Source organism: Nerophis lumbriciformis, linkage group LG09 (assembly GCF_033978685.3).
Source record: "Nerophis lumbriciformis linkage group LG09, RoL_Nlum_v2.1, whole genome shotgun sequence".
Taxonomy (NCBI): Eukaryota; Metazoa; Chordata; class Actinopteri; order Syngnathiformes; family Syngnathidae; genus Nerophis; species Nerophis lumbriciformis.
In genome coordinates this window covers 28,047,728-28,073,238 of record NC_084556.2, presented here as the reverse complement: position 1 = coordinate 28,073,238, position 25,511 = coordinate 28,047,728, and the positions used below count along the sequence as shown (strand labels likewise).

The window sequence follows — 25,511 nt, the reverse complement described above, 5'->3', positions numbered from 1 at the left end:
AAGCCAGTCTGCCCCACAACAACAGTACAAAGAAAAATAAGGTATTTATTGACTGCAACTTTGAACTATAACTAAATAGAAAAGGCAGACTCGCGCAAAGCTCTTCGGGTAAACCTCTACCATATATGGAGATATCCGCTAACGTAACTAAGGCAAAATACGTCTCTAAAATCTCAAATTCTAAACGGCTCGTTTGCAGCAAGTTTGGAAGAAGTTCATAAATACAGTGTTTCCGCCATGCCTCCATGATTTGATATCAAATTTTCAGGATTTATGGGGATCCCAAATACACAAAAGCAGGTATTTTAAGGTTGTTAATAAAGTTTGAAAAGAGCATCTCTGTGAGACTAATAAGTGTGACACACCATTACTTACAAAACGTCACTTGCACAATAGCAGTTGCAAGTGGCTCAGTTTGCATTGATTTAGTATCATAGCACCAAATTGTTTGTACCCATCTCTAATGACAAGAGGACAGTGCTGATCCTTAAACAAAATATACATCGTGGTTGTTCCAAGTCCACAATACAGTGTTTGTCATGTGTTCTGGAAAACCAACACATGAGAATGTAGCTGGAAACTCATTGCTTGGTAGATAAACTGTCCCTCAAGTGCCATAGTTATGATTTTCAATAACTGAAAGACAAGAAACTGCTGTTGTATTGATTAACTGCTTTTTTACTCATTTACCTGACTCCTTTATCTCACAAAAGTGAGTACACCAAATACATTTTACTATATTGTCACAAGTCACAATACTATTGTAATGGAACTTGCTTGTAACTGGAAAAGTGACTATACAGCTTAGAAATCAGTGCAGTTTCATTGTCCTCTGTCCTCCTTAAAAAACTAAACACAAAGTCATTATTGGTGCAAGCTGTAAACAAGTGAATACACATTGAACCTGATATACTAAAGGTTTGCGTGTGCTAAAACACGTGCCAACTTGATAGCACACGCAAAGCTGATCAACTAAACGTGTGCAAAGTGGATTGCATCTCTTAAATGAACAAAATAAGGTGTGCAATCCATTTTGCGTCTCTGTCTTCATTAATATGCCAAACATATGCTGATCATCAAAACGCCTACAATACTGTTTCAGTTTCAGTTTATTTCGAACATGCATACGATGCAATGTAATGCATCACATTTTTTGTTTAATTTCAACACGTCCGAAAAGTACCACTGGGAAATATAATATAAATACGATTATTTTGCACGCGGAATATGATTTATCAACACTCATCATTTTGTGAACACTATTTTTGTTTTATTTTGCGCGTGTCAGAAGGATGGGCAAACTGACAGTTCCACACACGGCTGCAGGGTTGGTGCTTGCGCTGCACAGACAGACGATGGACACATAATCCTCTGCCCTATGTGTGTGTCAACATTTTGGACGGTCAGTAATAAAAAAATGTTACACAGTCTATTCAGCAACATAATTTTTTAATTTTATGGCTGCTAAAGGATTTAATGACTTATTAAAACAAATTGAATTTATGTGTTTTGCTGTCATTTAATATTTTTAATGACATTTGTTTATTTCACATTAAAATATTTGTTATATGAAAATATTTTATTATGCATTTTTGTGTGTCTTAAGCGGGAGTAAGTGCAGCCTCTCCCCCTTGAGCGAATCCTTGGCACATAATAAGTGGTACATGTTTCCTGCTTCTTTAAAGGGGAACATTATCACCAGACCTATGTAAGCGTCAATATATACCTTGATATTGCAGAAAAAAGACCATATATTTTCTAACCGATTTCCGAACTCTAAATGGGTGAATTTTGGCGAATTAAACGCCTTTCTATTATTCGCTCTCGGAGCGATGACGTCACAACGTGACATCACATCGGGAAGCAATCCGCCATTTTCTCAAACACATTACAAACACCGAGTCAAATCAGCTCTGTTATTTTCCGTTTTTTCGACTGTTTTCCGTACCTTGGAGACATCATGCCTCGTCGGTGTGTTGTCGGAGGGTGTAACAACACGAACAGGGACGGATTCAAGTTGCACCAGTGGCCCAAAGATGCGAAAGTGGCAAGAAATTGGACGTTTGTTCCGCGACACTTTACCGACGAAAGCTATGCTACGACAGAGATGGCAAGAATGTGTGGATATCCTGCCACACTCAAAGCGGATGCATTTCCAACGATAAAGTCAAAGAAATCTGCCGCCAGACCCCCATTGAATCTGCCGGAGTGTGTGAGCAATTCAGGGACAAAAGACCTCGGTAGCACGGCAAGCAATGGCGGCAGTTTGTTCCCGCAGACGAGCGAGCTAAACCCCCTAGATGTCTTGGCTCACACCGTCCCTTATGCCACCGAAGATGATCAAGAGAAGAATATCGACCCTAGCTTCCCTGGCCTGCTGACATCAACTCCAAAACTGGACAGATCAGCTTTCAGGAAAAGATAGCGGATGAGGGTATGTTTACAGAATATATTCATTGATGAAAATTGGGCTGTCTGCACTCTCAAAGTGCATGTTGTTGCCAAATGTATTTCATATGCTGTAAACCTAGTTCATAGTTGTTAGTTTCCTTTAATGCCAAACAAACACATACCAATCGTTGGTTAGAAGGCGATCGCCAAATTCGTCCTCGCTTTCTCCCGTGTCGCTGGCTGTCGTGTCGTTTTCGTCGGTTTCGCTTGCATACGGTTCAAACTGATGTGGCTCAATAGCTTCAGTTTCTTCTTCAATTTCGTTTTCGCTACCTGCCTCCACACTACAACCATCCGTTTCAATACATGCGTAATCTGTTGAATCGCTTAAGCGGCTGAAATCCGAGTCTGAATCCGAGCTAATGTCGCTATAACTTGCTGTTCTATGCGCCATGTTTGTTTGTGTTGGCATCACTATGTGACGTCACAGGAAAATGGACGGGTGTATATAACGATGGTTAAAATCAGGCACTTTGAAGCTTTTTTTAGGGATATTGCGTGATGGGTAAAATTTTGAAAAAAACTTCGAAAAATAAAATAAGCCACTGGGAACTGATTTTTAATGGTTTTAACCCTTCTGAAATTGTGAAAATGTTCCCCTTTAAAAACCTAGCAAAACGCCACATGTATGAGCATGATAACATGAATGTGCATTAAATAAGAGTGTCTCTGTGGTGATGCCACATATAGTACACGCAAAATCCTCATTTAAATAAGGCGGTTTGCACCACTTTTATAATTGCAAACGCAGTCTTAGTAAATCGCAACGCAACACGCCCACTAATAGTACACGCTATTTAATAGATAGCACACGCTGTTTAGTGCGTGGTCGTTGGATCTTAGTAAATCAGGCCCGTTGGGTCCAAGGTGTCAATATTTAGTGTGAGCACAAATGTTTACTAGCACAGTCTTAATCCTCGTACTACTTTAAGTATGCTGTAGGCATACTTAAAGTATACTTGTTTCATTTCTACAGTATTGGTTTCCCTTGAAGAGAAAAATAGTGCAACACAATTGATTGCTAAAATGTGAAGGGATACCTTACTCTTTCTTATGAGATACTATAACTGAAAAAAATTATCTCCAAAGATTGTGCGAGTGTGCCTATAGCTTTAATGTATCTCTTATTTTTAATAGGAAGATGCAGTACAACACAAAGGTTTTGATAACATCAAAGTTGCCCAAGGACAAACAGAAAATTCAGTCTAAACAAGGACTAGAAAAAAATCTCCAGGGTTAAAGAAGATGAAATACAGAAATATGACTTTTCCAAGCAACCAAATGAGGTCATTATGTCACCGTACACCATATTTAAAAAATGTCTGTACATATTTAAATGTCTGTCATATCTTAATGTAGTTCTTGTAATCTGCTCGGATATGAAATCCCTCTGGTGATAATGACACACAGCCAACCATTACTTGTTTCCTGCAAAGCGTGGATGATTAAGAGCAGAGTATTTTCTACAGACAGCAGGCGTCACAGAGGGTCGAAGAGAAAACGGAGGGCGCCACGCCCCTTTCAGCTACCTATCAGCTGTCAATGGGGACACCAGGGGGCCACGAATCTTACCACATTATCACCACAATATCATAAAGTATTTAAAACTAAAATAATGCTATTCTTTAACAGTAGAAGAGAAATACAAACACAAATACAAAGTAGACATTGAAAGGGTAGAAGAAAACATGTTTTTTGGGTTTAATAATAGATGATAAAAATGAACTAGAAACCTCATGTAAAAAATATACAACATAAAGTTGCAAGAAACATATCAATAATGAATAAAGCAAAACATGTTCTGGACCAAAAATCTTCTCATATTCTCCACTGCTCACTAGTGTTACCATATCTTGTAATATATTGTAATATATTTTGAAGAAATATGGGGAAACAACTACAAATGTGAGCTTCATTCACTAACATTGTTCCATAAAAGATGAATTGTTGGATATAGAGAACATACAAGAAACTTTATTTATTGTTTAACAAATATTGAAATTCAATGATTTGGTGCATTTGCAAACAGCTAAAATTATGTACAAAGCAAACTATAACCTGCGACCCAATTCTCCTCAAAAAAGACGAGAAATATAACCTTACCAGAAATATACGAGAAATATAACACTTAAAACCTTTAGCATATCCGTAAATGGATTTAAATTACCGAAGGGATTAAGCAAAGAAATCAAACAAAGCACCAATATGATTCAGTTTAAAAGACTGTTCAAACTACAAGTGGTCACAAAGTACAAAGAACAATTATGAAGAACATCTTCAACCTTCTTTTTTAAAATAATGATTATTTATGTATTTAATATTTGTTTACTTACTATGGTATATTATTTCTTTATTATTTATTATTCACTGTTCTGTTACAAACAGAGAACAAGGAAATGGAATAAAATTGCTATGGTATGAAAAGGGGTAGGATTAAATAAGCTCTGCTTCTTCCTACTCCTTTTCGGACATGCTATAATGAAACAACTGGAAATATGTGATGCATTACATTGTATTGTATGCATGTTTATAATAAACTGAAACTGAACTGAACATTTTCTGAGCTCGAACAGACATAGTGGCTGGAAAAGCTTCACTTTATGGTGGATATGACAGCACACCTTAACACGCTCAATAAAATTCTTCAGGGGAAAGAAGGCACAGCCCCGCACTTGCTGGAGGAAATCTTGGCATTTAAACTCAGGATGACCTTGTTTGCTAAAGTTGTACAGGGAGGTACGAGATCTCACTTCCTCTCGTTAAGAGAGTTCAAAGAAGCACACAATGCTCAGATAAATTATGAGCATTTACGTTGCGCAATCATCGCAATTGCAGACTGTGTTTTCTGCCTTGAGTTTCATAAATGCTATAGCATAAATGGAATAAAACTATAAGATGTGTTATCGTCATTTTAGTGATCAGAGTTTGCGGTTTCATTAGCTGGAAAATGGGCTCAGATGGCTCTATATATGCTGAAGGTTGCCGACTCCAGCATGCAAGCCAATCTTTATAATTTTTAGAAATGCTAAGAAAATGTAGCTAAGAGACAATTGTTCCTTGTTTGGCAACATTTTGAGCATCACTGCTTTATTTCTTTCACCGGGAATGCAAAGTGTGGCTTGGGGGCCAATTACTGAACGGTGCTCTTTTTTCATGGCCGCATGGAACATTATTGAAATCAAGTAAACAAAAAAAACAGCAAAAATGGAAGAAAAGAGCAAAAAAGGCGTAATCTATAGAAAAGTTTGAAATGTTGATCCTGATAACAAATAAAAACACCAACATTTGTCTTTAAATATTTATTTTAGCGTTTTATTAGCAGATTTTGTTACAAATACTATGATGTTGCCACGCTACCACCATATTGAAAGAATATTAAGAACACTACTGTTTGTTTTATATACTTAAATGATTCACACCACTGCTGTTCTTTTCAGAATGTAAAATAGTTGACTATTGTTGTTATTTATATGTATGTTCACAGTATTTGTTTAGATATACAGGGAGGCTATAGGCCACTGCTTTTCTGTTTTTTAATATAGTGTTACCTTGCGACCTGAATTATTTGCAAAAAGGTGTTGACGCACAGTGATCCTAAATACTTGAAAGTTTGAAAGAAGTGAATTTTAAAAGTACGTGGGTTGAGTTTTTATTGTTATTGTGATATCGAATGAGCAACAAGAATCGTATCGGTGTTAACTACTTTAATTCTGGTTTCGTGACAACCCTAGTCAGAACGAGTTGAAAACTTTTAAAGTATCTATCAGCATAAATATTACATTATTAAATTGCCCATTGTTTTTTGTTCGCTGTACATTTTATCTTAACCATACACAGAATAACGATCGCATTTGTGATTTTACCTGGTGAGCGTCAGAGTGTATATTATTAGTACTTCACCTGTCTTGTTTACAAGTATAAAATCAATATTCACCTGTCTTGTTTAGAACTATAAGATCAATCTCACTTTAGGATGACATGGAGAGTTAAAGTGCCAGTAGAGTGTTTCATTGTATCCATTAAACCATATCCAATTGTATTAACAATCCGCAAAGTATGTAAAAATACCGTCTAAACATCACAAAATGCCCCAAATTCAGTCAGCCATTTTGAATATTACGCTCCGAATACCTTCGGCTATTTCCGGAGATTGACGTCACTGTAGTAACGCTTCTGCAATCTAACCATACCATCGGATCAGTCGTACTGGAAATACGCAAAAATTAGACAGAAATGTGCTGTTTACCTTTCACAATCCCTATATAAGACACAAACACAAGTTTTTATTTTATTTATTTTTTTGTAATTCTAAGTCCACTGACAATGTAGTCAATGGGGGCTAGGGATGATGTTTGATAAGAAATTATCGAGTTTGAGCCCATTATCGAATCCTCTTATTGAACCGATTCCTTATCGATTCTCTTATCGAATCCAGATAGGTTGTTGTACATGGAAAAAAACACAATATTTGGTTTAACAAAAGCTCACTTTTATTTTATAAGAAAAAAATAAAATAAAATAAATAAATAAATATTGACTGTTACCCCCCTAAAATATATATATATATATATATATATATATATATATATATATATATTGACTGTTGTTACCCAAAGTATATTAAGTGGGATTTTTCAGAAAAACAAATATATACCGTTACACAAAAACAACCTGTCTCTGTGATCACTATAAGTGTATAAATAACAATATAGTGTTAAATAAAATCAGTCCCTTGGGCATAAAACTGAATATAATACAGCTATTCAAAAAGTGCACTTCTGCTGCTATTGGAACATACTAACTACACACACTATGACACTAAGAACACCACAGTCATCAATCAACAATTATTCCCCCCTTACATGAGAGCGAAGCCTGGCAATAATTGCATATTGCCTGTTCTGCCCTCACTATGCGTGTTGAGGTTATAACGCTTGGCAGACAGCTAACAAACAATCCAAAGCAGATTAATCCATTTAGGCTCTTTATTGTTGTTGATCTTGCTTTGTCTTTTCCTATCTTTACTTTTGTCTTGCACTGGACTGTTATTTGTATTTTTTTAAACTGAAATACACACAATGACAAATGTATAAGCTATTTGATTCAATTAACATACTGAAATGTAATACACAATATGTAAATATTAGCTTCACACAAATATACAGTACTATCATCAAACAAATACTTCTGGGTGTTGAAACTATTTCGATGGTGGAAATATACGACTGGCTGCCATTTTAAGTCCTCAAAACATCCATTGAAACAGTGCACAAAAAACGTTTTTCAATAAACATCTTAGTATCAAACTTAAACACTTTCCACCTTAATATTGAGTTACATAAACAAGTTAAACAGTTTACTTACAGACTTATCTTTTTCAAGGCTTGTAAGAGCTAACACAACTTGTCTACTTCTCAATTGTCTGAACCCGGAAGTGCCCAAACTAATGACGTGTAGTATTTTCATATCGCCACAAGGTGTCAGTAAGAGTCTACAATCAAATGGGCATAACATTGCAGGTCCCACGGGGCATTTCCTGTACGTGGGAAGGGATTCGTTCCCAGGGATTCGAATAAAGAACCAACTCTTTTTCTTTACTATAGAGGCCTCGATAACGGGAACCGGTTCTCAAAAAGAGATTTGAGTCCATGGAATCGGTTATTTTCTTATCGAACAACCGGGAGAACCGATTTCGAACATCATCCCTAATGGGGGCTCTTTATTTCGCCCACAAAACCCTCTAAATAACCATCCAAAACCCGCCAACAATGGTCTTTAGACTTATCGTGACCTAAATATTGACCAAATATTAGCGGTATTGTTATTATAAGTGCTAATGCAGACAAACTATTTTTCAGCGGCACAATTATAGAGACAGCTAAGTAGACCTCTGCTGCTTTTACTGTGAGCCGGCAGCAATCATCGCGTCTCGGCTCCTCAGTTATTCTAGATAATAAATAAAGCCTCTCATTTGGATTGATTGATTGATTGAAACTTTTATTAGTAGATTGCACAGTACAGTACATATTCCGTACAATTGACCACTAAATGGTAACACCCGAATAAGTTTTTCAACTTGTTTAAGTCGGGGTCCACGTTAATCAATTCATGGTAAATCATAATAGGAGGATTTAGCCATGAATCTAGACGTTGCGCATCTGTGACATTCAATTTATAACCGAAGATGGAGACAAACACACAACCGAAGACGGTGTCTGCAGGGAGACTTTATTCATGTAAACAGAAAGATATGGACATCCTATCAGTCGTCATCGAAGTAAGAGCAGACATTGTACAGTAAGCTATTGTATCGTTACATGATGCTTAGTGTTTCACTAAAGCTGGATTTGTTAAGCAGAGCTTCTAAAACTTGTAGCTCACCTTTCTTATATTCAGGATCAACAATACAAGGTTCTGAACCATATTTTTTTCCAAAGTAGTCGTTATTGGCTCTCACAAAGTTTGCATGATTAACATTGTTGTTGGTGGAGAAGGAATCTACGGTCCCGACGTCTACTTCCTCATTATCTCTCTAAATGGCTTGGGAATCCCCGTGAGATTTATACTATTTTGATCATATCTACTTATTCGCAAACTTTATAAGTCTTTCGGTGTCACAAAATCAGATATATATGATAATAGCTTTAATATAAAAACAACTTGTTTTATGCTTCCTAAAGCAGGTGGGATATATGTAATCAGAGAGGTGGGTTGTGTATTGGTGGGAGATGAGGGGGGGTGGGTGCATTCCATGCTCTGCATCATAAAAAGGTTCTCCCCGTCTTGGGGACTCACAGCACGGATGCCACATATTATACAGCTCCCATCTGGTTTCATTTAAATTATTTTTAGCATTTGTCACATGACAGCCAACCAAGTTCGTCTATCAGTAACAGAAGGTAAAAGTTGAAGTTGTATTTCATTTTAGGCGACTTGAAAATTAAATAACACAGTTTGTATTGAGCCTATAGGAATGTTCACCTTTAAAAACATACATACTTTTTTACAAACACCAACAAACCTTTAGTAACAATTTATGTATAGTAAATTTGGTGATTTCGTAAATAAACCAAGATGTTGGATTCTGTGGTTTTGCTTGGATCCAGAGGTTACTTCAAGGTGAGTTTCAAAAATAGATGTAATTACAGTGACAAGGATTTGGAACTCAGTGCTAAATAGCCATGAAAGATCATTTTATTGAACAATGATTACATGGTCGTGTCTGGATTTTTTTTCCTCCATCTAATGACAACATCCATCTCTTTGGAGATTACATGAATAAAAGGAAGCTAATGTGGTTTCTATAGTTTGGTTAAGTTCAAGGGAGTGATTGTGAAGGGTAATTATGGGATTACTTGAAAAAAGGGTTATCACTGGTGTCATTTCAAAGGTTGAGCTGAAGGATATTTTGTCGGAGTGATGGTCTCTCTATGCTCAGGGCTGTGTGTGTCAGATCAAGAGGCACTTGGATTGTTTGGCTAGAATTCTTGGATTTGGTAATGCAGAGGATGTGGAAGAGCAAGTCTCTTTTAGTGATCTTCAACTTTTTTTTTCTTTTTCGTCTCGGACACCTCCCGCCCCTTTAGCTCTCTGGTCTGTTTAATAATGAATGAAAAGGATCATCTATCGATCCTATCCTCTTTGTGTAAGCAGAGCAAAGGATATCAAAGCTGTCAGAGGATCCTAAAATAACTCAATGACGTGTTGGTCATAGTAATGGGTAAGTTTGTTGAGTTAGGAGCCAAGGCTTGTTTTGCTGTGGTTGGGGAGAAGGCGCAAAATAGAAATAAACTCCTGGAGCAGCAGAGTGGACAGAGAAAGGTCACAAAGTCCCGAATTGCATTGTCAGCTAAAGGATGATGCCTCCCTGTGAAGGAGAAAGGTGATGATCTATGATAAGTGAGAAACTAGAGGTCTCATGTACAGTCTCTAACTACGTTTTGCTCTTCATTAAAGCTTGCCTATTCCAAGCGATGGTCCTTTAGCGTCTCCCCAAAGTCTTGAGAAACTCGCCGCTCAGCCATTTTTGCCTTGCTGTAGCTGTGTTAATCAATTGAGCAGATTGGCTTTGCACTCTGACAGCAGAAGGACCTTGTCGAGACCCTGATGAAGACTAAGAGAGATGAATATATGTCGCTGTTGCTTAATATCACCCATCAACATTATACAGAGTTCAGTTGTCCTTATGGTGAGGACACACTGAAGGAGGGGTTGGGGTTGGGATGTTGCTGGGACATGATCATTTTCAAAAACTGTCTGAACTTAAATATTTGATTTCAGTTTGGACAAACTAATTTTGATTGGAGAATGCAAAAATCCATTCTTTTTTTTAATATGAAAGAAATGTACGAAGATTGTTTAAGTAAGGTCAAAATATTGCAGTTGTCAGTAGCTGGAACGCATCTTGGCGGTGTGAGCCCAAGGATGCAGAGACGGGAGGCAGGCCATGTTTAAAATAATATAATTTAATATGAACAAAAGGCGCGCTCACACGGAGAGGAGAAAAGAACAGAAAACTCACTCACAAAAAGGAGTGAGGAAAGTAAATAAAAGCGTAGTGCACCAGTAATTGCACAAAACACAAAACGTCTTTGTATTGGGAACACAAGTGTATGTGAAGCAATGCGAAGCAATGATCCGATGCTGTCTAGAAGAAAGGTATAGGCAGCAGGTGTGGAAGCCTGTGCAAAGCGCGAGGGAGTAAATACTACAAAATAAGGGCACAGGACAGGAACTAAAATACCAGAACACTCAACCATTCCCTCCCGAAATGAACAATGTCAAAACAAACACTTGAAACACAGAGTAAGGGTCTGTTCCCACATTAACGTTTTTAGGTGGAACTAGTAAAGAAATCTATCGTTTCAGCCTTTTATCCACACATAAATTGTGTTCTGTGTGGTCTGAAACGATAGTTTTTGAGAACCAGAGTGGGAAAGTCTGATAACACAGTCTTGACGTTTACATGCGGACAAGGAAGCTGCCAGTAGTATCCGAGAATGATGATGTCACTGCCCTGTCACAGTTATGTGACCTTATAAAAAGAGAGAAGAAGGCACGCTAGCAACAGCAACAATGATGAACAACAAAATTCATTTGTCAAAATTAACTTTTTAAACTCGTGATTAATCACAAAAAAATATTGCATTGATCATGTACACGCTTAGATTAATCATGCAATTTATTTTTACCATACAAAGTATTTTACCTTATCTGCTATATAGCCAGTGATCAGACATACAGCCTGAAAGAACTTTAGATAAAACTGTTACCAAGTTTTGTGGCAAAAAATGACATGCATTTAAGAGAAACGTCTAAAAACGTGCCTGGATGACATTCTGACAACAAAATTGCATTTGCATTCAAATATTGGGGTCTTTTCAGTAATCAACTGTGGTTCATCTTGATTAATCCAAATTTCATAATGTGATAGCCGTAAATTCCGGACTACAAACCGCTACTTTTTTTACTATACATAAAACAAAAAAAGACACTGAAAAGGTGTGTTATTGTCTGTGCCATGGCGCCATCTTTTGGACGGGTTTGCTCACTGCAGGTGCTGCAGTGCCTTTCTGTTTAAAACTTTCAACTGGATGTATATTTGCTGTTCTGTCTTCTAATAATATCATAAAATATAACTAAAACAATTCTTACTCACTAAACCGTACCATGTCTGATGTCTGTAGGAGTGTTTTCATGCATATTTGTACACGCTATCATCATGTAATGAAGCTAGTGTCGTTAGCATGAGCTAATATGCTAACACGTTTAGAGTGTCTGTGTAAGTATTAATAACATACAATGGCATTCTTTTTGTACTGTTTTCAGTTTTGTAAATCTAAACGTCAGTGTAGACTTTTTGAGTCTGTTTAGCTGATTGGAGAGCTTATCTCCGTAGCGACAATGAGGTCTGTTCTGTTTGATCAGCCGTTTTACTGGCATGTACAGACACCGTTGGAAAACAATTATGGTATGTAAATAAACATTTACAAAATATTTCTGTGTAAACAACACATTTCACAATGCATATATCTGTGGCTTGTAGTCTGGTGCGACTATTATATGGGGAAAAAAATTCCTCAAAAATTGAGAGGGTGCAGCTTATAGACTGGTGCGTGCTATAGTCCAAAACATACGGTAATCTGATTTTTAAAAAATTATAATTTGACAGCTCTAATAAAAACCTGAACTTATAAGAATAAACTATTAATTATAAAAATAAAGTTGACTTTTTTTGAGGATGAGTACACAATATTAAGAGAAAAAACGTGTAATAAGACGTAATATTACAAATAAAAAGCACATCATTGTGCCCTCTCTCTTGTGTATCTTTTGTTGTACAATGGGTGTTATTGGATCTATGCTTTTCATCTTCTTTTCCCGGTGGACTCTGGACTGGTTAGCTGAGATGTTAATGTTGTCTTGCCATGTATAGCATGAATGTTCATCCTGTTGTACCCCAAGGATAAGGATGTCCATGCTTGCAATATTTTCTTCATGTTCAAAGACACATACAATGTTTCTGTGCTCTCATGACAATTGCATTATTTTGCTTCCCTTGCAATGGTTGCTAATGTGTATGTACCTTTGCCCCATTTTTCTTTTCATGTTTATTTATAGGAGAACTTCACTCCGGAGTGTAAGTTCAAGGAGAGTGTGTTTGAGAACTACTATGTAACATACTCCTCCATGCTCTATCGGCAAACCCAGTCTGGCCGCTCTTGGTATATCGGTATCAACCGTGACGGCCATGTCATGAAGGGGAACCGGGTAAAGAAGAACAAAGGAGCTGCACACTTCCTGCCTAAAGTTATCGAAGGTTTGTTTCCATTCGTATGAGTTAGGGACTTAGTAGGGATGGGCATTCAACTAAACTTCCTCAATCAGCTGCAGGTTAAAGTTATTATCAAATAATTTGGAATAAATGGGCTTCACTTGTACATCGCGTTTCTATCTTTTCAGGTACTCACAAAGCTTTTAAACCAGGGTCATTCAACTGATGGCCCACAGGTCAAATCTGGGTAGTGAATGACCACACCAGCCCACAATGTCAGTTCACAACTTTGGAGCAACTAACATTTTTGCAGAAGACTGTCATTTAGGCCAGTGTTCATTAACCATAGGGCACCACTTAGAGGGCCACCTCAGCTGTGGTGCATATGGGCCGCAGTGCTTCTTATTTGTAATTCACTGTTCCACCACTTGTGGCAGAAGAAGTCTGGAGTTAAAGTCATAGAAAAGTTTCTTAATTGCAAAAATTATATCTGGTTAAGCTGTTTTTTCATTTTGCACTTTAAAAAATGTTGACAGTTTATTTAATAAACATGTATATCATTGTTATTTATATTAATTTAGTGAGAATGTATCTATTTTAGCACTGACTAATTGTATGTAAATGTATATTTCATCAGTTTTTATGAGTTCCTTCTGTTGCAATATATTAATTTTTGTAATAAACCTGACCTAATCCTTGATAATATTTTTTGTGATTAACACATGGTTTCATATCATTTGACAAGGTTTATCCTGTTAAACTGTGAGTAGGTTAGATATCCATCCATCGATCCATTTTCTACCGCTTGTCCCTTTCGGGGTCGCGGAGGGTGCTGGAGCCTATCTCATATACAAACCCTGTTTCCATATGAGTTGGGAAATGGTGTTAGATGTAAATATAAACGGAATACAATGATTTGCAAATCCTTTTCAACCCATATTCATTTGAATGCACTACAAAGACAAGATATTTGATGTTCAAACTCATAAACTTTTTTTTTTTTTGCAAATAATAATTAACTTAGAATTTCATGGCTGCAACATGTGCCAAAGTAGTTGGGAAAGGGCATGTTCACCACTGTGTTACATCACTTTTTCTTTTAACAACACTCAATAAATGATTGGGAACTGAGGAAACTAATTGTTGAAGCTTTGAAAGTGGAATTTTCCCATTCTTGTTTTATGTAGAGCTTCAGTCGTTCAACAGTCCGGGGTCTCCGCTGTCGTATTTTACGCTTCATAATGCGCCACACATTTTCGATGGGAGACAGGTCTGGACTGCAGGCAGGCCAGGAAAGTACCCGCACTCTTTTTTTACGAAGCCACGCTGTTGTAACACGTGCTGAATGTGGCTTGGCATTGTCTTTCTGAAATAAGCAGGGGTGTCCATGAAAAAGATGGCACTTAGATGGCAGCATATGTTGTTCCAAAACCTGTATGTACCTTTCAGCATTAATGGTGCCTTCACAGATGTGTAAGTTACCCATGCCTGGGCACTAATGCACCCCCATACCATCACAGACGCTGGCTTTTGAACTTTGTGTCTGGATGTTTCGCTTCCCCTTTAGTCCGGATGACACGATGTCGAATATTTCCAAAAACAATTTGAAATGTGGACTCGTCAGACCACAGAACACTTTTCCACTTTGCATGAGTCCATCTTAGATGATCTCGGGCCTAGAGAAGCCGGCGACGTTTCTGAATGTTGTTGATAAATGGCTTTAGCTTTGCATAGTAGAGCTTTAACTTGCACTTACAGATGTAGCGACAAACTGTATTTAGTGACAGTGGGTTTCTGAAGTGTTCCTGAGCCTATGTGGTGATATCCTTTAGAGATTGATGTCGGTTTTTGATACAGTGCCGTCTGAGGGATCGAAGGTCACGGTCATTCAATGTTGGTTTCCGGTCATGCCGCTTACGTGGAGTTCAGTTTCTCTGAACATTTTGATGATATTATGGACCGTAGATGTTGAAATCCCTAAATTTCTTGCAATTGCACTTTGAGAAACGTTGTTCTTAAACTGTTTGACTATTTGCTCACCCAGTTGTGGACAAAGGGGCGTACCTCGCCCCATGCTTTCTTGTGAAAGACTGAACATTTTTTGGGAAGCTGTTTTTATACCCAATCATGGCACCCACCTGTTCCCAATTAGCCTGCACACCTGTGGGATGTTCCAAATAAGTGTTTGATGAGACTTCCTCAACTTTATCAGTATGTATTGCCACCTTTCCCAACTTCTTTGTCACGTGTTGCTGGCATCAAATTGTAAAGTTAATGATTATTTGCACAAAAAAAAATGTTTATCAGTTTGAACATCAAATATGTTGTCTTTGTAGCATATTCAACTGAATATGGGTTGAAAATGATTTGCAAATCATTGTATTCCGTTTATATTTATATCTAACACAATTTCCCAACTCATATGGAAACGGGGTTTGTACAATTCTTGAATATGATTAAAATCAAGAGTAAGATTACTAATTCAGTGTTAATATTTAATTGGGCCCTGGGCCTCACTGTAGTGGAAAAGTTGGGTCAAAAAAGATAAGAACCTTGATATAGGCTATGTTTACATACTGCAGGTAAATTCCGATTTTTTTGCTCACATGTGACACGTATCTCATTTTTAAATTTGTCAATGGCAACGGTGCTGTTTCATATATGGATATAAATTTAATATGCATCCAATGGAACTGTAGTCTGAACAATTGGGTCGTATTCACCTGACCAAGGCGTCATTAAAGGCGTCATAATTCTTCGCCAAAATAGACGGTCAAGAAAAAAATGGTAGATGAATGGGCAGAAAACAGGCAGAAAGAAGATGTTTGAGACCAATATCAATGTCAATGGGCGTCACTAGGTTTGAAGAACAGGGGTCTTAGCCCCCAGGAGGGTTTTTTTTTTTGCACTTGCAAGACCTTTTAGCTCACAACTTTTTGGTACTGTATTAGAAGTACACAACACGGAATAAATCTAAATGGTTGAAAGTGGAAGTGTGAGTGTCATCTTTAGTAAGCATGAGATGGCCCAAACACATAAGGCCAGTGTTGTTGCATGGAAAAGCTGGCAGGCAACTATCAGCCCAAAATAATTGGAATCACCCGCGCATTACATTCAGTTGTAAACAAATAGCACATAAGAGCATCTTTGATATAAAACATCTTTGACTTTTTTGAGTTTTTGGAGTAGGTGCTTAAAAACAACAGAGTACACTTGTCATATAAAATAACTTTGATGTGTGGTTTTGCAGTCGGTCCTTAAAAAGATGGCATTTCTTCATTCTACCTTACTTACCTCTTCTTCTTGAACCATCAAACTAGTTGACACTACAGTAAATACAACATTATGTCAAGGTAGTACCTTCTATTTTGCCTTTATTCTTAGCTGACCATACAACATAGCCTCAACAATCGATTGTTATGCCCATCCCTATGTTAGTTTTTTTAGCATGGTTTGCTTTCTGGTTAAATGACAGCCAATAATTGCAATGTTTCCATCTGTGTTGCACAGTTGCAATGTACAAGGAGCCATCGCTACATGAGCTCACACCTGAGCCTGTGAGTCCTCTTCGAAAGACCACCAAAACATCAGATTCCCCGTCCTTAAAGAATGGCCGTAAAGAAGCTCCCAAGGCTGATGCCTCATAGCACAGGAGACAGAGGGTGGGTCAGAGGGCAACAGTGACACTTGGAACACAGTCACCCATCATGCACAGAGGGTGTCTGGGTGAATGGCCCTCAGGGGCCACCACATTCCAAAAGAGCACTATAAGATGCTGAGGGATGAAGGGTGAGTAGTACATCAGCAGCCAAGAGGTGGAGAGAAGAGTCATCTCCCCCTCGCTTGTCACCGCAGAATGACAGCCCTGGGCCCTGAGCCAGAACAACGAGCACCCCTCCTTCCTGTGTTTGTCATCTTCTCAGCCCCTTCTGATTTCCTAATGCACATCCTACCCCATTTCTGTCATAATGGGCTATCTTTGTCACTTTTACAATCTTGCCTTTTCTCCCATGCCAATGCAGCGCTTTTTTTCTATTGTAATATTATAGTCACCATTCACACATTTCTAGAGCGGCCTCGACTTCATAATCCTCACCCATGGGCCCACTCTTGATCCCTAAAGTTGGTTACGATGTCGCACCGCCAGCTTTTCCCCACACCATCTGCCGACCAGCTCAGCTAATCATCAAGGTCAACTAAAGCTCAACAAGAGATGAAACAGCTCAGAGAGTAACAACGTCAACTGGAATCCTGGGTCAAGTCAGGTCAGAGCAAGAGGGAGGAGAGTGAGGACAGACTATCAGATCAAAGTTTAGGTCCTCAGCACTAAAAGCCCCCTCTTCTTATTACCTTTTTATTTCAAGAACCCAATCAAAATCCAACTGTGCCAGATTTCTGTACCATAGAAACAAATAAAATAAAAACACTATTCTTCAAAAGAGTATCCATTAAATGTAATTATAAAAGCTATAAATCAATAGGTTTATGAATAGGGACAGTCGCTATCAAGAAATAAAAATAAAGGACTGAGACACTAAAAGAGAATAAGTCACATCCGCTTCCCAAGCTTTTCTACCCACCAGGTGATCACGTATTATTAGAGATCTTGCTCAAACGCTACACATGAAGAACTGGGTCATATTTTCAATCCAGTGTGGATCAGAAAGCAGTCATGTGAAAAACGAGCGGAAGTGTATACTTCACTCGGCATCTGCTGTCAGCATAAAGCCGGGTTTGAAGGCAAACATCAAAGCCAGAGGAGCCTCTGAGCGTGGAGCACTTGTTATTCTGACGATGTCTGGCAGCTTATCCACCCGCTCACTTTATCAAATCACCTTGGAAGAATCACCCTCAAAAATGTAGCTGTCTGAGTGGATGTCTTGGTGTGACTGCGCTGTAACCCCTGTGTGTAGATGTCTTTGACTGTACAGATACACTTTATTGTGTGTAAACGAGTGCAAGGGAATGGATACTTACTGCAGGTAACCTTAACAGTGTCATTCAGGAAGAAGCATGGCACTGTTTCTGGCACTGTTTCTGCAGTGGAGTAGGCGATGCATTGTGTGGACTCTTATCACTTTTAAGTTCCTTTTCTAGGCGTGTATGGTATTTAAGTTTTGGCGCCTTTTTAGAATATATGCAAATTTGCGTCACTCTAGAAATACAGTAAAGGGGAGCTTTGGGTGGTGACCAGTAAGGCAAGAAAAAGAATGTTAAAAGAACAATATTCTGTTAATGTAAACCAGAAAACAGACAACAGAGCTGTGACGTAGATTGAAATATAATCAATATGGCCATGAAAAGTACATTTTACAATGGGATAGCGTACATTTTTAACTCGTCCATGTGAAAGGTTTGTAGGATTTAATACAAAAAGTTATAGTAACTGATAGAAAAATCTGTCATGTTTTGAAACAGTTTAAAAAAAAAAAGATAACATAGCAATATTGTGACAAAAGAAAACAACAGGAGGACACCTTTTTTCGTTTTACACATTATTACTATGATATCAGTTATGTGAAGATTGGTAAAGAAAGTGTACTGGAGGCTTTATATTTTGAGTGTGACATTTAGTGTGGAGGCTGGTAATGTTGAAAGACTGACATGTGGAATATGCCAACAAAGAATGCTTCCAGTAGGGTATGCAAGGCTTTTAGCAGGGATGTAGGAGGCATGCAGATATTATAATGAATGTAAGAATGTAAGTTATTTGTCATGAAGCTTCCTGTTTTGGGGGTTGGGGGCAGGGGGTGTTACTAATTCCAAAAATGCATTGTATGTGTTTATACAATTTTTGTTTTTATATAGCTATTTATAACTATTATTTGATAGCAGTATGGGGTACTGTAGATCTCTCTAATAGGCTGATTCAGCTGTCAGCCCGTTGACAGTGTCACAATGTAATAATACGGTATAATAAATATCCGATATTACCATTTCTCTACACTGAAGAAGGCCCCCGCAAGTTGTCAAGACTGCAGTACACCAAGTAGACAGAAAAGAACAGAGAATGTTGAAATAGCCTGATATTGTAAGTCAAGTGAAAAATGGATTTGGTTAAAAGTTTAAAGAAAATAGTAAGTTGGTAGTAAGTCGAAAGTGCATGAAACATTTAATCATGGGTTATGAGAGGTCTGTTTGTTATTGCTTTGGAGAAAAAAGATCTATTGGGTTTCGGTGTGTGTATGTGGGTCTTTGATTAAAAGTTAGGTGAGACAAGACAGAGAGAGGAAAAGAGAGAAACAAAGGGCATGGCAAACAATGATCGATAGATTCAATAAAACACAAACAAGAGAAGAGCCAACTTTTGATGGTTGCAAAAATTACTCAAAGGTCTGGCGGAGACAGCAAAATCTTTTTGTTAAAAAAAAACCTCAGAGTTGTGTTTTCTCGGCATACATGCTATCAAGTGGCCAGGTGGGTGAGAACAGACGTTGTCTCATTTCTGCAGAGCAATCGATATTTGCTTCTGACTAACTGTTTCCTCTGGTTATAAACAGCTTGAGAGTAAGCAGACAAACACCTTTTTAGCACATATGAGTTGAGACTTGATTTTCAACTCCTGACTAAGGTCATTTCCAGCACTGGAACTGGTTGATATATAACTTAACTTATAGTTCTAAAAGCGCACAACCCCAACCCCACCCTACCGCCCCAAAATAAATAAATACAATAAAACGTTGTATCTATTCGCTCCAGGACTCCCTCGACAGTTATAGCCATTGTGGTTGATATAAAAAAATCTATATTTTTTTCACCGACAAAGGAACGCTGAGAAAACTCCACAAATAAAAATCTTTGAACCAGAGGTATTCAAAAGTGGTCTACGGAAGTACTGCAGGGGAATTGGGAAATGTTTGGTTGTTTAGGCTTTTTTATATTCTTTACTCCCCCGGCAGTTTTTCAACAAATGTAAATGTCTTTAAAGACACATTAACATTGATCCAGCACACCAACGTATTGATGGAGGCAAAAGACATCACAGAAGGTCTTTCAAGCAATGCACAAGTTTATTTACCTGCCCGTCCAACAAAGATCGCTGCTGGGCCAAACATCATGGTCTTCCAGGTTCCCAGAAGATTGGCCGAGAGTTCATTTTCAGGTACCAGCTAGGTTATGTTTAAAGGGAACCTATGACAATTTTAATCTACATTTAAAACACTGCCTTGCGGTCTAGATAACAGTCCCATTTATAACACGTTTTTGAGTCTGTCTGCAAGATGTTTGTTTGTGGAGGCGTTCCCAGATTACAAATGAAACCACGGCCCATCCTTTCCAAAAGTATCTTAATTTATCTTTTGAAAATGTACATTGTTTAAATATTTATCTTGGAGTCGTCACCGCTATTTATATTCCAGACATGGTCGAAAAGCAACGTCATAAACACTGTATGAATTTACTCGGTCACAACAATAAGTACACCTGCACACTCGCGATTGATTCAGAGTTGCAGAAAAAAATAGCTCCTTTTAGCACCATGTATGTCCCTGCATGTCACCTGTCAGTGTTATTATGCATATGCCAAGATTATATGAAAATAATACTTTATCCTACCTTGTTTATCTATTTCCTCACAGTCTGAAGCTGAGGGGGAGGAACTCCTCCCCCTCTGGCTGAGCGCTATACTAAATGTCCAAACAAGTACGTCCAACTTGCTGTGACTTCACGAAGTAGCCAGACTGCAAAACAACATGAGCAGATGCATCCAAAAGTGTGTGCAAGCTCAAGCCAAAATGTATTAGCCTTATTATTTCACCGTTTGGCAGTGTTTAACACGGGTATTCCCATTCACAGTGTAATAACATTTAGAAGTCAGACAAGACAAAAATCATCATAGGTGTCCTTTAAGTGTGTGCACCAGAAAAAATATTGTTTTGTATCATGTCAAAAAAAACACAAGCAGAGGAGAGAAAAGCTTACCCTGCAGATCAGAAACCACAAGTTAACAAGATACCTTTAGGGTTAGTTTCCCCATCAGTTTGGGGGTCCTTTGCTTGGAAATCATCAAAGACAAATACTAAGAAATCCAGCATTGTGATGGCAATAGCCTACATTCCCATTAGTACAAACCAGTGTACTATTTTGAAAATATCTGAGATTATTGTTTTCAAAGTTACAATTTACGGCTTTATGTGATCATTATGTTGAATAATACAAACTGAGATTGTAAATCCTTGTAATATGAAACAACATCCAAGGACTTGTTTGGACTAATATTTATAATGATAAATAAATGATAAATGGGTTGTACTTGTATAGCGCTTTTCTACCTTCAAGGTACTCAAAGCGCTTTGACACTACTTCCACATTTACCCATTCACACACAGATGGAGGGAGCTGCCATGCAAGGCGCTACCAGCACCCATCAGGAGCAAGGGTGAAGTGTCTTGCTCAGGACACAACGGACATGACGAGGTTGGTACTAGGTGGGGATTGAACCAGGGACCCTCGGGTCGCGCACGGCCACTCTTCCACTGCGCCACGCCGTCCCTTTGTAAGTGTTCTGCCCTTAGGTGCAACATACAGTGTTAACAAGACAATTATAAAAGTCCATGTCAAACAGCCCATTCAAAGTAATTCAGACTCTCACTCGTGTTTAGTCAATCCGCACACTGATTGTAAAATTGTAAATGCAAACCCGTCACAGTCCAAAAATTAATTGGAGGTGTGCTGCACACCATTGCAGCACTGTATCTGCATTTTCTGTCAACTCACAGCATATATGTACAGTACAGTGCATACATGACTATTTATGAAAACTTGCTCCCTCTAATGGAAATAACTGTGGTTAAAGTAGCAGTTTATGTTAAATCACTGCAAATGCAAAAGTTATATTGTGATGAGATGTACTGCTTTTAGCTTTAAAAAACCCAATTTGTTGGTTTAGGAGGGTTTACAATTCCAAAATGCTGACTGTTACTACCCTGGCAAATGGTTCATTTTAATTCAGTATGTGTCCATGCACTAAATTAGTCCGATTTCTCAAGTAGTTTGGCTCTAAATAAGCATCCTACAGCCCATGGAAACACATTAATCCGATCGTGCTTGGTTTTTGAAAAATCGGACTAACACACCTAGATTATGCGATTAGAAACCAGATCTCTTGAGTGGGTGAGTGCAGATACCATTCAATAAAATGTAGCAACAATTGTCATGAAGAGGATAATTTTTATTTGCTTCACAAACATTTTGAAGTGAATCAATGGTAAAAAAAAAAAAAAAAAAAGAAACAAAGATTTATTTAAGAAAGTATCAATGGAAATATAAAATGTCCGCTTAATTTGGACTCCCGAAGGAAATACGAATAAGATGAAAGCAGGTATATTAAAGGTGAAAAATAAAGTGTACACAAACCTCTTCACACTGCATTTGTGCACTCCAAACTGATTAGCAATAACTCTGTATTTTGCACAACTGGCAAGATAGCCCAGAACATTGCACACCTTAACTCCTAGCTTCCATCAACCGACAGACCCTTATGAATGAACGCCGAGACATTCAAAAATGTTGTTTCCAGGATTCTTTGTCCGACAATTCCTTCAAAAAAACGTTTCCGCTGATCTGGCTTTACTTTGGACCTGCATCCGCCCCGATACATTCTTGGTAGTAGCGTCTTGTTCGTAGCGCAATCCAAGATAATTTCTTGATTCTGTCTGCTATTTAACATCAACATACATTACATCCATTACAGACGTAATATTTGTAATCTGTGCCAATATTACAACGGACATAATTTAAAACAAGTTGCGAAGATCTGCAGATGGCTGGTGTGACATCAAAGGTCAACCGGAAAATAAATTCATTTAAAAGCGTGAAAGTGAAATAAGCGCCGGGAGGCACATGGCGTAAGACATGTCACATTAGAGAAAGTGCATGGATACTTGAACTTCACACGTACTGTAGATGTGAAAATACAAAAATATGAACTAATTGAGAAATCAGACTAATTTAGCGCATGGAAACGTACTGAGTGATATAGACTTCTTGCACCTGACATATGTCTATAGTATAAAAATATGTAAAGTGAACACACTTGACGCAATATCACAATTTTGGAACTACTAACAGGCAAATACTCCAATTAAGATTATGATGGAGTATCTGTTTGAAAAGTATGTTTTATTGGCTGCAATTTGTAGTTTTTTTTAAACTGTTGGAACTGAGAAGCATTCTTTATACTTTGTCCCCTTAATTTATGTAAATGGTAAGGATGAGTCATTGAGTGCTTTCACTCAAGTGGGGAAAGAGGACATGAGCGCTGATTATGACCAATGACAGGAACAACTATATTTTTCACTGGCTTCCAATCTTGAAATGATAATGAATTGTTTTGCACAGAAGCTCTTTATCTCAAACTTGGCATCTTATGTGAGTGAAGTTTTGAAGGGGTTGATAAACTTATATGATCTTTATAAGCTATTTAACAGTGTGTGTCAATATAAAAATAACTGTGACTGTGTCGGAGTTCTATGATTTTACATGCGTGTTATGTCCATGATACATACAGTACAGTATATTGTATAAGTAATGTTCAATGTCAGGTCTTTTTTTTTTCTTGTTCAGAAATGAAAATATACATGTTGTCTGCTTCTGTTTTCTTTAATCTCCAATGTAAACTCCTCCAACAAGACAGAGTGGTTCTTCTCTTTTTTACTCTGTTTTCGACTTTGGTTTGCACCCATGCATCTTTGCAAATGTGCTCCCTGTGTGACCTTCTTCCCAGCTTAATCCCACTGTGTGACAAAGTTATATGTTTGTGAAAGATGGACTCAAGTGAAAACAGAGGGAAGAAACCCGACCAAAGCCCACATGTGTGCTGCCAACACCATCACTGACCTTTGTGGGCTGGTGTTATTGTCACGCACGTCTTCCAAAAAGCTCCACAGAAATTCCTCTTTTTCTCTATTTCCTACTCTTCTGGACTCCGGGTTTCTCTGTCTCAAGCCAATATTCTTGTCTTCCAAAAAATGGACACTTTGAGAGAAAGAGGAGAACAGATTTTTAAGCCATAAATGAAAATGGGCATTGGCATTGATTGGCCAAAGAGGGAAGGCCTGGATTTGCAGGCGCCTTCGGATTCAGACACATTAGACTCCAAAAGAGTCAAATGAAGCAGCGGAATCTGTCTTTTTTATATATACAATTGAAGTACAAGCAGGATGGAAAACCAGCAATACGTAACAGGAACTTGTCACCGGTTATACTCAAGGACCTGAAAATATCACCTGTGGATTAAATGGCAATGGATTGCAAAATATATCCATGGTCTGCAATAATACCTTGTATTTGTCCAGAATGAAAAAGTGATTTTTCTTTTTTTTGCCAGGTATGTCACTGTGGTTTGACTCAAACGGGATGACTCCCTCTGGACAAAAGCCCTTGATTTACCCTCTTGAATCACCTGATGTTCCATCAAACCTGTATAAATTTCTATAACTTCTAAACTGGAAGGTGGAGTGTCCTATTCTGGCATAGTATTCAATAAAGCAGCATATATTTGTATGGATGTACGCAGTTCTGCTCGTGTTGTGTCTTAAGTCTTGTTTTTAGTTTTTCTTCCAGTTTACAAATACTAAATGAACAGAAAAAATAGGAAGGTAATCCCCACTCTAGAGTTTTGACAATCCTAACTCTTAGAGCTTGGGTGTACAAAGCACGACCCAATCAATCAAACTTTATTTATATAACACTTTTCGTGCACAAGCAAGTTGCAACACAAAGTGCTTTACACCAATAAAAAAAGAAGAAAACACACACACACACACACACACACGCACACACACACCCACGCAGCACTACTGCCAACAACAAAACGTTGCAGTACAGAGGGCTGAGGAACAAAAGCCACCGATAAGGCGTCCACACCGGAGAAAAACTCAAATTAATTTGGGTATCGATCCAATAGCTAATAGTTAGCCATACCAAAGTTCATATTGAAAATTCATACTTAAAATTTTCTAGGTTCATAAATGATTAACTTTTTTATCACAACTGTTATCTGACAACATCAATTAATATTTAATTAATTACATTATTCCCTTATTATTACATACACAATGTATAAGGAAGTCAATAGGGCAAAGTAACTAAACAAAAGCAAAAACTACTGTTGGCTCTTATTCCGGAGTTTGTAAACACAAACAAAAATGACAAAAAACGATTTTGTGATGATAAAAAAATATCGCTTGAATTCTATATACCGTTACTATACTTGATATCGTTACTGTCGATATTTGCATCGATACACCCACCCCAGTTTACATTCAAAATGTCTAGCTTAGCAGTC

General features: G+C 37.9%; 1 protein-coding gene across 3 annotated transcripts in view; it reads left to right on the top strand.

Annotated features, from left to right (window-relative positions):
* Positions 1 to 24,731, top strand: part of fgf11b (fibroblast growth factor 11b) — a 116,826-nt gene extending 92,095 nt beyond the window's left edge. For all 3 annotated transcript variants that reach the window (XM_061962058.1, XM_061962057.1, XM_072913822.1), the window contains 2 exons: positions 13,072 to 13,270; positions 16,736 to 24,731. In XM_061962058.1, coding sequence (XP_061818042.1) covers positions 13,072 to 13,270; positions 16,736 to 16,872 — 336 coding nt within the window. In that variant the 3' untranslated portion in view covers positions 16,873 to 24,731. The remainder of the gene's footprint in view (positions 1 to 13,071; positions 13,271 to 16,735) is intronic.
* The last annotated feature ends 780 nt before the right edge of the window (positions 24,732 to 25,511 follow it).